Source organism: Lutra lutra, chromosome 17 (assembly GCF_902655055.1).
Source record: "Lutra lutra chromosome 17, mLutLut1.2, whole genome shotgun sequence".
Taxonomy (NCBI): Eukaryota; Metazoa; Chordata; class Mammalia; order Carnivora; family Mustelidae; genus Lutra; species Lutra lutra.
In genome coordinates, this window is record NC_062294.1 from 40,798,236 (window position 1) to 40,813,253 (window position 15,018).

A 15,018-nucleotide genomic window follows, 5' to 3' on the forward strand; every position below is an offset into this window, starting at 1 on the left:
AGCAGTAAAATAAATAATGTAGTATTGAATTATATCCCAGACTATAAAATATGCAGCAGTCCATACTGACATTAATGATTGAATAAATAAATGGATGAGAGTAGGGAAAGCTCCTGTGCAAAATTCCCCATGATTTTATATAGATAACTCTGCTATCAGGAGGTAGACTATAAATTCCCGCTCCTTTAAGTGAGGTGTGGGCTGCACGTTGTGACTTTGATCCAAAGTGTGCAGGGTGGAAAGGGGATAAGAAAGCCTAACTTTCCTGTGGGGAAATTTGACCTCAAGGTCAGCACCAACATTGTTCATGTTGTGACAGTATTATGTGATGAGAATAGCACTATCCCCCTTGGTTTTCCTCCCCCAACAAGCCCATTACCCTAGCCTAAACATGAGAAAGACATCAGACAAACCCAAATTGAGGAACATTCTACAAAATATCTGACCAGTATTCTTGAAAGTCTGAGAAACTGTTAAAGTCTGGAAGATCCAGAGAATATATGATGACTAAATGTAACATGGTGTCCTAGATAGGATCCTGGAGTAGAAAAAGGAGAAAACCAAGGAAATCTGAATACAGTATGAATTTTAGTTAATAATAATGTATCAACTTCGGCTTCTTATTTATGATAGATATACTTCAGCAATAAAAGATGTTAACAATAGGAGGAACTCAACTTTTTTGTAAAACTCTAAAACTATTCTAAAGTTAGTTTGCTTTAAAAAAAAAAAAATCTATTCTTTAGCTGAATAATTCCCCGCTCTTATTTTTTAAAAATTTGAGTAACATTGGAGACGTTCCAGTGGGATAAATTTGCAATTTCTGACATTTATTTTTGGCCCATTTTTTTCAAAGTATAAAGTTCTCATTGGATAAGACTGACTTTTCATTCAGAGGACGCTTTGACATGCAGCGCTCTGCCGTTCATCTGGGTACGGAGTTTCCCAGGGAGGTTTCAGGGCAGGAGCCTTAATCCATACAAGGAGACAAGTAATCTGAAGAGTCCGAAGTTTATGTATATTTCCCGCTTTTCTAATACAAATATAAAGGTGTGTATGTTATAAATTTCTATGGAAGTGTTTGACATCCACCGAGGCATTGTGCTTGGTGAAAGTTCTGGTGGGAGTGAGTGGGCATCTCTTGGCCTTGGCTGTCTCAGTCCTCCTTGCTCAGTGTGGACCTGGGCGCCAGGCCACAGTGGTGCAGGGCAGTCTCTCCTTTCGAGGGGCCAGTCCAGGGACTGTACCAGAGCACACTTAGCCCACAGTGTAACAAGTATAGTCAGACATGGACGCTGAGCTTAATGGCTTAGAGATGGGAGTGATCGCCAGCTGCCGGCCCTTTTCTAGATATTAGCGAAACAGATTTATTGGGATGTGTCAGAAAAGTACTGCGCTCATGGGGCGCCTGGGTGGCTCAGTCAGTTGAGTGTCCGACTCTTCATTTCAGCTCGGGTCTTGAACTTACGGTCGTGAGTTCAAGCCCTCTTTGGGCTCTGGTGTGGAGACCACTTAAAAAGAGAAAAGTACTGCATCCCAGATATAAAATGATTTAAGGCTAGTTTTTTGTGTGTGGCCAATCATAAAATTATTATGCAAGCTATAAAGTCTTAAAGAGATTGGGATAACAGTTTTAAAATATTTTAGGAGGCCAGTGCCTTATCCATTAGGCCAGTGGGGCCTGCCAGTTTTAAAATATTTTAAATACTAAAACCTTTTAAACATCTTCCCACATTTTGAAGAAGTAAAACAGGGACAGCTAAAACTTCTCCTCTTCCTTCCCATTGTCCTGATACTAATATGTATCATTTCCTAACATTTTTTCAAGACTCTGTGTGTGTGTGTATACAAATATGTATATATTAATATATATTGGTTTTGGTATTTTCACAGTTTATTTAAATGATATACTAAACAAATCTTTTTGTTACTTGTTCTTTTCATTGATCATTGTTGACATTGGTTCATAGTGATAAGTATACATCTAGTACTTTCATTTTAGGCAGAGTATAATGTTCCTTTATATGAAAATAAACCACTTTGGGGCGCCTGGGTGGCTCAGTCATTAAGTGTCTGCCTTCGGCTCAGGTCATGATCTTGGGGTCCTGGGATCGAGCCCCACATCGGGCTCCTTTCTCGGGGAGCATGCTTCTTTCTCAGTCTGCCACTCCCCCTGTTTGTGTCCCTCTCTTGCTGTGTCTCTGTCTGCCACATAAATAAATAAAATCTTTAAAAAGAAAGGAAGGAGTAAGGAAGGAAGAAAATAAACCATTTTATTTCCATTTTCTTGTGGGAAAACAGTGGCTGTGAGTTGCATCTTTTTTTTTTTTTTTTTTTTAAACTGGTCATGGCTACAGTGGTGATGATTCTTGCATATGTGCCCTGGTAAAAACAAGAATATCTTTAGGGTAGCCCCCTAGAACTATACTACATGGTCACAGATGTGTGCCCCTTTTCAGTCTTAACAGAATTACTCTCCAGAGTGTGGTGCTTACAGACACACACTTTGTGCATTTCCATTTCTTCACATCTCTACAAAAATGACATATCAGGGACGCCTGGGTGGCTCAGTTGGTTGGACGACTGCCTTCAGCTCAGGTCATGATCCCGGAGTCCCAGGATTGAGTCCCGCATCGGGCTCCCAGCTCCATGCGGAGTCTGCTTCTCCCCCTGACCTTCTCCTCGAGGGCTCATGCTCTCTCTCACTGCCTCTCTCTCAAATAAATAAATAAAATCTTTAAAAAAAAAATGACATTATCAGACTTACTCACCTCTGTCAGACTTGTGGGCATGATGCATTTTTCTGCTTATTAATGAAAATTGGACATCTTTTTTATGTTTGAATTTATGGAAGTTCTTCCAGGAATTGCACATTTATTGCCTTTAAATGGCCTGGTGTTTCCTGAGGTAGAAGGCCCTTCACTGGCCTTGGACCTGATGCCTCAGGATGTGTAATAAAAGCTAATACTGCTGCATCTGTCATAAAGTTGAAGGCAAGTTAGAGGGAGAGTTCAGACCTTGGCTGTTTAATTGTATTTACTTGTGCCCTTTTGTTTTCTTTGTGTTTCATTATTAGTGAGCATGTCTCTTACTGTTGTGAAGAGTTCAGCTAAGTTAGCTGATTTGTTAGGCTTCTGCTGAAGTATTCTACAAAAATTTCTTTTACAAAGTATATTTGCAGAGCACCTGGCTGGGTCCTTCCATAGAACATGTGACTCTTGGTCTCAGGGTTGGGAGTTCAGGCCCCACATTAGGTATAGAGATTAATTAAAAATAAAATCTTGAAAAATAAAAATGAAATAAAAAATAAACATAATTTTACCATCCACTCCAGCAGTTGACCCAAAAGATGAAAATTCATATCCATCGAAAAAGCTGCCCACGTATGTTTACGGCAACTTTATTCATGATCACCGAAATACAGAAGCAGCCCAGATATCCTTCAGAAGGTGAATGGATAAACAAATTGTGGTGCATCTGGACAGTGGACTGTTATTTGGTGATAAGAACTCTCAGGCATGAAAACACGTGAAGGAACTTTAACTACATGTGGCTTCATGAACGAAACCAGTCCTTAGGCTACATTCTGTATGATTCCAACACTGTGTCATTCTGGAAAAGGCAAAACTGTGGAGATAGCCAAAGACTCAGCGACTGTCAGGGATTAAGAGGGTGGGAGGGCTGAATACATAGAGCACAGGGGATGTTTCAGGCAGGGAAATTATCCTTTAGGATTTGTAATGGTGGATACATGACATTATGCATTGTCACAGAACTGTGACAGAACTGTGTAACACCAACAGTGAACAGTCAGCTGTTAATAATGGTGTATCCATTTTGGTTCACTATTTCTAACTGGTACTTCACGCTAATGCAAGATGTTACTCAGAGGGGGAACTGGATGCAGGGGAAAAGGGATAAACCTAAAAGTGCTAAAAGAATTTATTCCCAAAAAGTCTTTTTTTTAATACTTCATTCTGTTCCGATTTTACCAAGTATAACCAGTTATGTGAAACAAATGTTATTTTGAATAGAAACTTTTTTTTAATAGAAACTTTTTAAAGATAACTAATTAACAGTTTTATTTATGAAATCTAAATTGTTGATGCTTTTAAGGACTACTTCCATTTTCTGTGTATCTGTAAATAAGCAGAGTTCATGTTAAAGTTATTTAATTCCTTTTCACAGTCTTTTTTTTTTTTTTTTTTAAGATTTTATTTATTTGAGAGAGCGGGAGAGAACATGAGCGGGGGGAAGGGGTAGAGGGAAAGGGACAAACAGACTCCTCACTGAGCAAGGAGCCTGATGCTGGGCTCGATCCCAGGACTCTGGGATCATGACCTGTGCCAAAGGCAGACGTTTGGCCAACTGAACCACCCAGGTGCCCTCCTTTCTACTTTCTTAAAAGATAGAGTGGTATAGAGTATTGATTTTATGTATTTTTCTTTCTTTGTGTAGTTATTTAGGTAATTTAGAGCAAAGATATTGTATTTTACTATATTAGAAATCTTTCCAAATAACTGTAATAGCCGAAGTAATCTGGGATGTTTGTCATGATGCTAATAAATTTTTTATAACAGAAAACACTTAATTTTATTGATTCTCAGCTATCTCTTCTAGGACACTTTAGCCTCTGAAATCAATATGTCTCTTACAATCAGTAACGTCTTAGGTTTAGGGAGATAGGATGTCTCATGAGGCTTCCGGAAAAGGAATTTCATAACTGTTACAGAATCACTGTAATTCTTCGAGTGATGTCATGGGATCGTTCTGCCTCTCACATGTGTCTTTCAGATGCTCTCTGTGTGGGTACGTGTGCAGCCATCCTCCGTCTTTGAAGTCTCACATGTGGAAGCATGCAAGTGACCAAAATTACAACTACGAACAAGTGAACAAGGCCATCAATGACGCCATTTCACAGAGCGGCAGGTACCTGATCCTACCCCTTCCCCTATTGTACGTAAGCTAAAGTGAGCATTAAACATGCTAGTCTTACAGTATAACCAGCTCAGCGTTTGGTGTGTTGTGTTTTGTTTTTAAGAGTTCTGGGGAGATCCCCTACAAAGACGCTCTTAAACAGCAGCGAGGAAAGAGCCGATCCTGTCACTGGAAGTTCGGAAAATTTGGTATCATCCTCAGAGCTGATTTCCCAGGCTCCTGGTGAAGTCGTTGCTTCCAACGACAATGAGAAACTGAGCCCTACAAGTAATACCTCATATAGTTTAGAAAAAAACTCCAGTCTGGCGCCTCCTGGCATGGAGTATTGTGTCTTACTCTTCTGTTGTTGTATCTGCGGCTTCGAATCTACCAGCAAAGAAAATCTCTTGGATCACATGAAAGAGCATGAGGGTGAGATTGTAAACATCATCCTAAATAAGGACCACGGCACCACTTTAAACACAAATTAGGTTGAATAATGTCTTGAAGAGGAACACAGTAGAAGAGAAATCCTTTAAAGCACGGTTTCCCCTTTGCGCTGTCAAGTAACTGAAGTAACTTACTAGACACAGAAGAAGTAGTTGGTGTGGTATTTGGGTTTTGGGTTTTGGTTTTTTTGAGGAGATGCATGTGACTTCAGAACCAAATTTGCAGTGTAATTAAAAAAATTCCAAGTGGATACACACTAGTGATATTTAAATATTCTGAGTGAGGGGAAGTGGTTTGAGGAGGAAGCAAAGACGTAACCCTGTGTTAACCCTGTTACCTCTTCTGAGTATTTATTATTCAAAGCTTATCATAGTATAGAAATGCAAGCAAAAGAATTAAGAAAGAGCTTTTCTGGAACTATGTTAAAACTTGTTTTAGAAGTGTCACAATCTTAAGCAGAGTTTAGTTTTTCTTCTTCATTCTGAACTTGGACGTGCCAGCTCTAGAGGGACAGGCCTCTTGGGGGCGGTGGGAGGCTGCTTTCTGAGGGGTTTTCACTGTCACCAACAGAGTCAACGGAAAAGATCACCAGAGGGCTTTGAAATGATCTACCTAAATCTTCCCCCAAATTGATAGGAATTAATCCTATGCTCAATCAGTACTACTCTTTTTTTTTTTAAGAAACATTACTTCTTAAAGAAAGAAACCTCTGAATCCAAATCCAGAGTGTAAGTAGGCATTTAAGACATAACTTACTGTCTTAAATTAACAGGGAATTTCTTGTGAGCAAAGGAGAAAATAGGTGAGTTCCCACCAGCCTCAAACCAAATGAGAAGGTTCGTGAAAATGGGGACTCCTTTAGCGCAGCACATTCCCAAAGGCTCTTTTCAAAGTGCCTGACAGAACACCACAGTTTTCTCCGTAGCTACACGGGCTCTGTAGTCCTCTTTCCCAAACCAGACCAAGTGTGGTATCACAAAGGTCTATTCAGGCAACAAAGTATGAAAAGCTGCATTTGATCATCAGGCCTTGGAAGTACTTGGAACTCTTAAATAAAAATCATTTGGGGGAAGAGTGGTAAAATTCAGAATCCTCTTAAAATGAGTACCGCTGCGGAGATCTGACCCTTCCGGAAGCTTATTAATCTAGTTGTACTTAGCATGAGCGGTATAATCAGATGTGGCTAAACTCTAGTGAAAATTCAGGTTGTTTATAAAACTTTTAATAACAAACATTTGGCAAGTCCACAGGGTTTCTCCCAGCTCGGATATTCCATTTTGTCAGTGGGCAGTAGGACATGTGGAAGACCAACTACCAGTGCTTTTGCTCTAAAACTCGCCACGGGATACATGTAAGCTTCTCATCAGTTACACCGTTTTCCTATAGTGTGTTCGAAGTGAAGAGAACAGGGGAGTTTTGTTTTCGCTTTTGTAGTGCTGATCATTTATTTTTGTGTTGTTCTGTCAAATTCCGCACACAAGTCAAAAGGCGGGTGCACCACGCAGTGCACCATCTTCATGGTGCTCTTCCTGAACTTGATTTCTAACACCTTCTAGTGCTGAGGCTGTGACTGTGATAACCTTAGAACACACTGAAAACAATTTCTTGAGTGGAGTACTCTGTAGACACCTTTAGGAGAGAATTCCCAAACTCCAGGTATGGGTTGAATGAATGAATGTTTTTAAGGTCACATCAGAAACTACTCAAGTGGGCCCAGGCCATCTTGAAACATTGTTTAAATTTTTTTTAAATCTCATGTTGATGATATTGAAACAGAATTGATCCTAACTTTGCAGCTGTTTGATTTAGGTAGCTTTAACTTATTTATGAGAGTTACTCCATTTCTGATAGTTGGTTTTTAAAAAGATAAAATGAATTTATGTATATACTAAATTATATTACCCAAATTCACTGCATGTGGATTTATATTTTCTCCTGTTTTCAGAATTAAAATACAATCATATTTCATTTCAAATTTAAGTATTTTAAGTGGTTCCATTTTTACCACCTACTTTGAAAATTAACAACCTTAGTAGCCAGATTTTGTTTTATAACGTTTCCTTGGTTTTAATTTCATGTAATCATTTGGAAAATATTAATAACCCCCAAAAATCCCAAAAACATCAATAGTGACTTTCTAAATTACCTTCAGTTCCCTAAACCACTTCCATTGATTGTTACTTAAATTTTCCATTTGGAATCATGGATTTGAAATTTACCTAACTCATGGAGAAAAAATTAATCCAGAAGTTCAGAATCTTTCACATTCATCTGATTCTAGCCTAGAATATCCTCACACGCTTCCCCCAGGACAACAGGGGGACCCATAAGGCATGGGTGTTCTGTAGCTTCCTGTTAGCATTTTGTGGCAAGCCTTAAGTGAACAGTGTCTCTACTAAAAACAATTGAACATTTCTGAAAGTAATAATGAAGGCTAAGTATGAAATTTTAATTGTAGAAGAGATAGCTATTTCAATAATCAGCAGGAATTCTCCTTATAGGAATAACATTTTACTTGTAGTAGATCTTTTGCCATAATATAGCTCATAGTATTTGTTTTTCCACTTTGGAGTTCTAAGATTTGATAGTAAAAATAGTTTTTAAAAGAAATGTACTAAGTATGAGGCAAAGGTGGAAAGGGGGCAAGAATGATGCATTCTGATCATTACAAGTAATACTTTCCAGGGGGCCAGCATTTTCTCTCCTCCTCTAATAACCCAGAAGGTGATGGGCGGCCCCACTGTTCTCCCAGTGCCCTGCCTGTAGACTTTAGTTCTGTGTCCAGCCAGTGCAGTGTACAGGCACTGATGGAAGCCTTTGTTCTAGATCTCTCATCCTATTTGAGGTAGTTATTGGTGGCTTCTTTATTTTCTGTCTTTTCTCACAAAGCAGATGGTGGGCACCCATGTTTACATTGTATCTTCCCACAATGTACTTGGCTTGACAAAGACAAGCAGGCTTCTCTATTGAGACTTATTATATTTTTAGTTTTCATAGACACTTATTTAATCTTTTTTTATTGTACAGCAAGGTGCTCTAAGTAATATTCTATAAAATATATTTAATAGAAATTTGAGTTTGATATTCATGGACATGAATACATGTATTTTTTTAAGAAATGAGTATTGTGTAACACTATGGCATTGCTTCTATAGCCAAAGTCTAAAAATTTCTGGAACACTGACATGTAAAGACTACAGTTAATTCTGACACTGTATCTTATTAAAATAGGATGATTTGCATTTTGTAAAATTATCCTGCACATCGAGCTGCATGCCTTAAAGCCTAAAACTCTAGGATTGTGTTCATGGTAGAACAGTTCATCTGTTCCACAAACAGTGAAGCAAGGTCTATAGTGCTTCTTTAACTACCTTTGGAAATACTCTACAATGTTAGAATAATTTATTTTGCTTTACAGGAGTTTGTCATGTATTGACTTTAATATTGTATTTTGGTAATAAATTTTTTGTTAAAAACACTTGCCTCTACGTTTTCTTACCAAAAGATTCTATCCATTTTTATCTTAGAAATGTTGATTCGATCACTTGGAAAGTTAGGTTTAAATACTGAAGAACTTCTCAAGGCTTGAGCTTACGATTATGGCTTAAGATTACCCTTTGGGAACTTGGTAAATTATCAACTAGCATTAAACCCTGTTATACAAAAATAATTGGAAAAGCACTTAGATCATTTTAATCATTTTAAAAATTCAGTCTACTTTTGAAGCTCTTTTTCTTCCCTGCTACACAGTTTTCCATTTTATCTTCCCAATCATTTTTAGACACCTTCAATTCTGATAGTGACAGTGCTGAAGACCAGCTATGTTAATTACAATCAGCATTTTTTTTACTGAAGGCCAAAAACTACAGTGGTGTATTTACACCTTGATCATTTTGTGGTCTATATCACGACTTTTTTTTTTAAACCAGATTTGTTTGTTGCTTTGACACGTGATGCTAACATCATCCGACTCTGTCGTTGCTCTCATTACCCATTTGTGCCCCAGCATCCTGGGCCAGCTCAGCTTAAAGTGTCTGAGGCCACATGCTTCTTCTCAGTAGCTGTAATCCTGTCCTTTGTCCCTTGCAGCAACGTAATTCCATCCCTATTTTGTAAGAAGCAAATGCCAGTACTTTGTCATCAACCCACACTGGTTGTGGAAAGCCCAGCATGGAAGTTCCAGAACATAATACTGCAGCTTGGTAGCCACGAGCCATGTGTGGCTTTCGAGCAGCTGAGACCTGACACATACGCTGTGAGTGTACAGTACACACAGTTTTGAAAACTTAGTACAAAAAAGGTAAAGTGGTGGGTTTTTTTTAAAGATTTTATTTACTTATTTGGCAGAGACACAGCTAGAGAGGGAACAGAAGTAGGGGCAGTGGGAGAGAGAGAAGCAGGCTTCCTGCAGAACAGGGAGCCCGACGTGGGACTCAATCCCAAGATTCTGGGATCATGACCTGAGCCAAAGGCAGATGCTTAACAACTGAGCCACCCAGGCACCCCAGTAAAGTGTTACTAATAGCTTTTATAGCACATGTTGAAATGACACTTGGGTTTAAATAAAGTAGACTATTAAAATAATTTTACCTGATTTTACTTCTCTAATGTAGCTATCAGAAGATTTTAAATTCCACGTGTGGCCGACATCATTTTCCTGTTGGACTGTGCTGGTCTGTTGGACCAAACTACACTCTGGCTTCTGTTCTGGCCTGCCACTTGTGTTTGTGACTAGAGTGAAGCCACACCCGTTGGTTTCCACATGGCACATGACTATTTTCAAGGTCCAACAGGGGCGTCAAGGAGTTGAGACAGAGACCGTGTGGCCCACAAAGCCCAAATTACGTACCATTTGTCGGACAATAAATGGTTCCAGAGAAAAAGTTGGCTGACCTCTGAGCTGGAACAATGGTATGACCCGTGCTTTAAAACTACCAGAAAGAAAAAAAGGAAAAAAAACCTTTTTATAGAGAAAGCTTTTTATAGCACTGTTTTCTAGCTAAATCATTATTATTTCTCCCTCTGTAATTTTTATAAAGTCTTCCTGTTCTTCCACAGCCCTTATCCATAATTTATGACTTTAACCTATTTCATCATCTCTGCTATTTAGAGCCACACACAATTTGTTTAAAATAACAGTGCACGATTAAATAAGAAACTAAATAATGCTGCTATAAAAAGTCCTGCCTTGTTTTCTCCCAACGGCCTGACAGTGTTGCCCGTCCACTGCCTGCGTCACCCTCTCGGCGGCCTGGGCGCTTCAGCCGGCCTGGCTGTTCCACCCTCGTGGCTGACCACTGTGCCTGGTAACCGGGTAACCGCGGGACCTGAGCCCCTCACCCTGCCGGCAGCTGGCAGAGGAATCCAGGATCCAGAGAAGAGAGTGTTTGATGCGCCTCTTGGCGATGGAGAATAGCTTGTCCGAGTCTAATGCCACGTTCACGGAGGTTGTGGCGCGCTCGAGTGTCGGTCTGTTGACCTAACTGGCAGAGTGAAGAGTCCTTTCCTTCCTAGATGTCTTCCACGTCAGCCGCCAAAATGTAAAACGGACATTTTCAGCCCTGTAGGTTCTAGAAAAGTTTCTCACTGATGCCATAGGACAGGCTTGCTTAGGTAGTGTGCTTGGGTTTATAGCTTAAAATCCAAATGACTATAAGTAAGGTTCTTGATCGATTTCCGGAGTCCCACCTGCGCAGCAAGACCCAGTCCGTGTACCGCACTGCGGACTGGACCTCATGTTGTGGCGCTGCATTTTCCTACATGAACCCTAAGTATAAGATTCTGACCTACTCAGTTTTTCTGGTCTCCTTGAGTATTTTTCCAAGTAATGGGTAATCACCACTTCACTTGTTTGCCTTACAAAAGTAGATAGTAGATCTTCCTTTGAATTAAAGAGTTTGATTTTAGGCACCTAAATATAAATTCTTACCATTTCATAACTAAATTACCAAATGTTGCTGTCTTTTGGCTTCCTAACTCAACCACATTCACACCAATTGTCACTTCAACCAGACAGTGAAGCTACCATCGCGTAACACGTTGCAAAACCGAACGTAAGCCAGGGACTTCCACGGTAATACTGAGGTACCTGGGTCCTTTGTTTGGAAAGGACATTGCACGTTAGGTAGATGGAGTCTGACTTCCACAAATTAGAAGAAAATGAATCCTTGACCACAAGCTCAGACTCACCTAGTTACGTCATCTGATTTCTCAGCTTTATCCTTTGTTAAAAAGAAAAATGAAAAGAAAACTTATCCGTGTCATTGCCACTGGTATGAATAATGATGAAATGGGGTTTTTACTATTCTTAAAAACTGTGACCTGGAGAGACCCTCGACAACATAAGTTACTCGTTTCTCAGGTCTTTTATTAGTACCTAATAGCGTTATTTAAAGGCCTATTGTCACTGCAGTGCACATCTCCAGATTTCTGTATTTCCCACTTGTCAGTTTGTCAATTTTTGTATCTGTATTTCAGAAATAATGTGGCTGCATTCTACTGAAATAGGCACATCAATCCACATCTTGCTCTTTTTGTTTATATCTGCAGTCCTATTTAAATTCAGCATTTCCAACCACAAAAGGTGTTAGAAAATTCTATTTCAGGCTTGAGAAAAAGTACAGCAGGACGTGGTTCAAATCTTAAGCTGTATTTATCTTCTATAGCTAACATGGTACCAAAAAAAAAAAAAAGTCCTCCCAGAATAATTAAGTAAACCAGTGGTTTCAAGGTTACCTTCGTTGTTTCAGGCCTTCTCCAGGGTGAAGCAGAGCACAGTTGGTGAGGTGGTGTCTTTCTAGAATGCTGATACTGGAGTCCATGTGCAGTATCACCGTATAGGTCAAAAAATCTAAAATAAGCTCTTCAGAACCTGTGCCCAGCTGGAGCCGCTTTGTATCCCGGTGAGCAAATGCTGATGAAGCAGCCATACAGCCCGACAATGTTTAAAACTAAACTTCGTAATAGCAGGAAAAAAACTAAGTGTGACTCTTCCCCCGTGGGAAAGCAGTCACCATGTTCCCATCTGAAACTAGGGAGGAAGATCGGGACGACAGCCCACCAGAGCCGCACACCGGGCGCGGGGGGCGCTGCCGCCTCCACCGGTTTGGAACATAGCCTGGCTGGACCCTCTCTAATCTTTCAGAAGTTCGGCTCTTTCTTCTGTTGTGTAAAATGTCGGGCCGCCAGTCTAATACCGACCTCACAGAGTCCCGTGGGTCAAATGAGACTGTCCATAAAACGCTTGGTCAAGTCCTGACATAGCTCGGGACAGAAGTGGCTTCCCAGCCATGTGACCTTGAGCAAGACATTCCACCTTTCCTGAGCCCATTTCTTCATCAGTAGAACAGAGGGTACTACTCAGAGCTCACAGGGCAGTTGGGAAGGTTAGTGACCAGGCGATAAGAGGGCCTGGCCATCTAGGAGCTCGACGGTGGTTGTTTCGTTCGGTGCATTAACTGTGAGGGCGTTGGAGGTTAAACTTGGCCTTATAAATGCTGGTAGCAAAGATTCTTGTTACAACCTTAGAAACTAACCTAAGAACCATGCTGGCTTGTGTTTTGGGGAAGGATACTCAAAATATCCTATCCCTTAACCAACACCAAAAAAGGCAAACCTATTTCTCAGTACCTAGAATACTGTAGACACGTCGCATCTAAGATAATAGTCATCCTAGCATTCAGTGTCAAAGCGAGGACACGGTAGGTCCTCTGGGGCGAAGTTCCCGATTGCCCTGGGTATTCTGGTGGGAGCCTTTATCAACTGTGCTGACAACACAGGAGCCCCAAATCTGTATATTGTCTGTGTGAAGGGGATGGAGGGACCGCCGAACAGACGTCCTACTGCTGGTGGGGGTGACGTGGTGGTGGCCACAGTGGGAAAGGCAAACCAGAGTCAGAAGGGAGGGACATCCAGCAGTGGGGGACTGGACAACAAAAGTCACACCGGAGAAAAGATGGTGTGTTTCTCTCTTGTGAGGATAACACGATGGTCCTAGTAATGAAGGCAAAATTAAAGATTCCGCCATTGCAGAACCAGCCACCAAGGAGTGTGCAGACTTGTGGCCCAGAAGTGCGTCCAGGGCTGGCAGCGTGGCAGGATTCTCTGTAGTGTATTTGTTTAAAAAAAAAAAATTTTTTTTTAATTATTTGCTCCCTCCCCCCAAAATAAAAAGAATAGTCCAAGAGAAAGTGCTAGAACATTACTCTGTTGTCGTCACGTTAAGTTCATACCATCTTTTTCTCACACCTGTAAAGTGCCATGAAGGACCAGAGACGGGCCCTTTCCCTCGAGGAGCCGTGAGCTGGCAGCCTCGGCAACGCTTTGGCCCAAGGAGAGCGGATCGTATTCAGGATCACGTGCATGCCGCATAATCAGCCGCTAACTGCACGGGAGTGCATCCATGCACTGGACCGTCTGGGGGACGGAAGTCCTTGGGGCTGATGAGAACTGTCCTGTCTTAGATTTAAGCCAGCGTCCCAGCACCTCACCGTGCGGCTCCAGCTGCGGGACTGCGACACCAGGCAGTCCCGATTCTGCAGCACAGCCTCTTCCCCTGGGGGACTGTCCTCAGGGCCCAGGGCACAGCAGTCCTTGCTCCAAGTGGAACCGCGATCGGTGGGAAAATAGCTGGAAGTGGCAGAGAGGGAACCAAACGGCACTTGTGTTTAACCCTTACCGTTTGGTTTAAAAAAAAAAGGGGGGGGTATGTATAGAAGTGAGACACAAAGGGCATGACTTCCAATTAAAACCTTAAAACAGTGACGCTAGTTTTGTGTAAGTAGAAATGCAGAATGACATTCTAGCTACACCCATACCTTGGGGTTTGTGTTTGAAATTCCAAGACACCAAATCTTACCTATACAGTAAGCTATAGCACCTTTCAACTGATTTACTCAAATACTTAACAAACATCTAATTTTTTTTTAAGATTTTATCTATTTATTTGACAGACAGAGATCACAAGTAGGCAGAGAGGCAGGCAGAGAGAGAGGAGGAAGCAGGCTCCCTGCTGAGCAGAGAGCCCGATGTGGGGCTCGATCCCAGGACCCTGGGACCATGACCTGAGCTGAAGGCAGCGGCTTAACCCACTGAGCCACCCAGGTGCCCCAATAAACATCTAACTTTTTTTTTTTTTTATTTGACAGATCACAAGCAGGCAGAGAGGCAGGCAGAGAGAGAGGAGGAAGCAGGCTCCCCGAGAGAGCAGAGAGCCCGATGCGGGGCTCAATCCCAGGACTCCGAGATCATGACCTGAGCCGAAGGCAGCGGCTCAACCCACTGAGCCACCCAGGCGCCCCAAAACATCTAATTTTTAAAGCAATTTTTTAGCTAATTAAAACTTTCTAAATGCCCCCCAGTGAGATCTTCTGGTAAAACCTAACCCAATAAAATTAAATTTCCAGTTAAAAAAAAAAAAGAAAGAAATGTACGCATTTCCATAAAGCCAGGGTTGTTGATGGGGGGGACTGACAGCTAAGGAATCCTCAGTTAGTAGCCAGTTTGATAATGTTTTAGATTGAGTTGGGACCCTTCACAACACACGTAAACTGTGAATTGCTCTGGTTCTGTTTCACGGTTGTGAGCCATTCCCACACTCTACCGTAGAAAGGGATTCTGTACTGCTGGTGCTCCTGGAGTTTGTGATCGGCA

The 15,018-nt window shown here is 41.2% G+C and overlaps 1 protein-coding gene and 1 pseudogene across 7 annotated transcripts in view; both read left to right on the forward strand.

The window, feature by feature from the left end:
* The window catches only part of ZNF507 (zinc finger protein 507), a 40,526-nt gene extending 31,681 nt beyond the window's left edge, over positions 1 to 8,845 (forward strand). For all 7 annotated transcript variants that reach the window (XM_047711045.1, XM_047711052.1, XM_047711048.1 and 4 more), the window contains 2 exons: positions 4,795 to 4,929; positions 5,042 to 8,845. In XM_047711045.1, the coding sequence (XP_047567001.1) occupies positions 4,795 to 4,929; positions 5,042 to 5,408 (502 nt within the window). In that variant the 3' untranslated portion in view covers positions 5,409 to 8,845. The remainder of the gene's footprint in view (positions 1 to 4,794; positions 4,930 to 5,041) is intronic.
* A 1,927-nt stretch (positions 8,846 to 10,772) lies between these two features.
* LOC125088540 (60S ribosomal protein L23-like) lies at positions 10,773 to 13,739 on the forward strand (annotated as a pseudogene).
* The last annotated feature ends 1,279 nt before the right edge of the window (positions 13,740 to 15,018 follow it).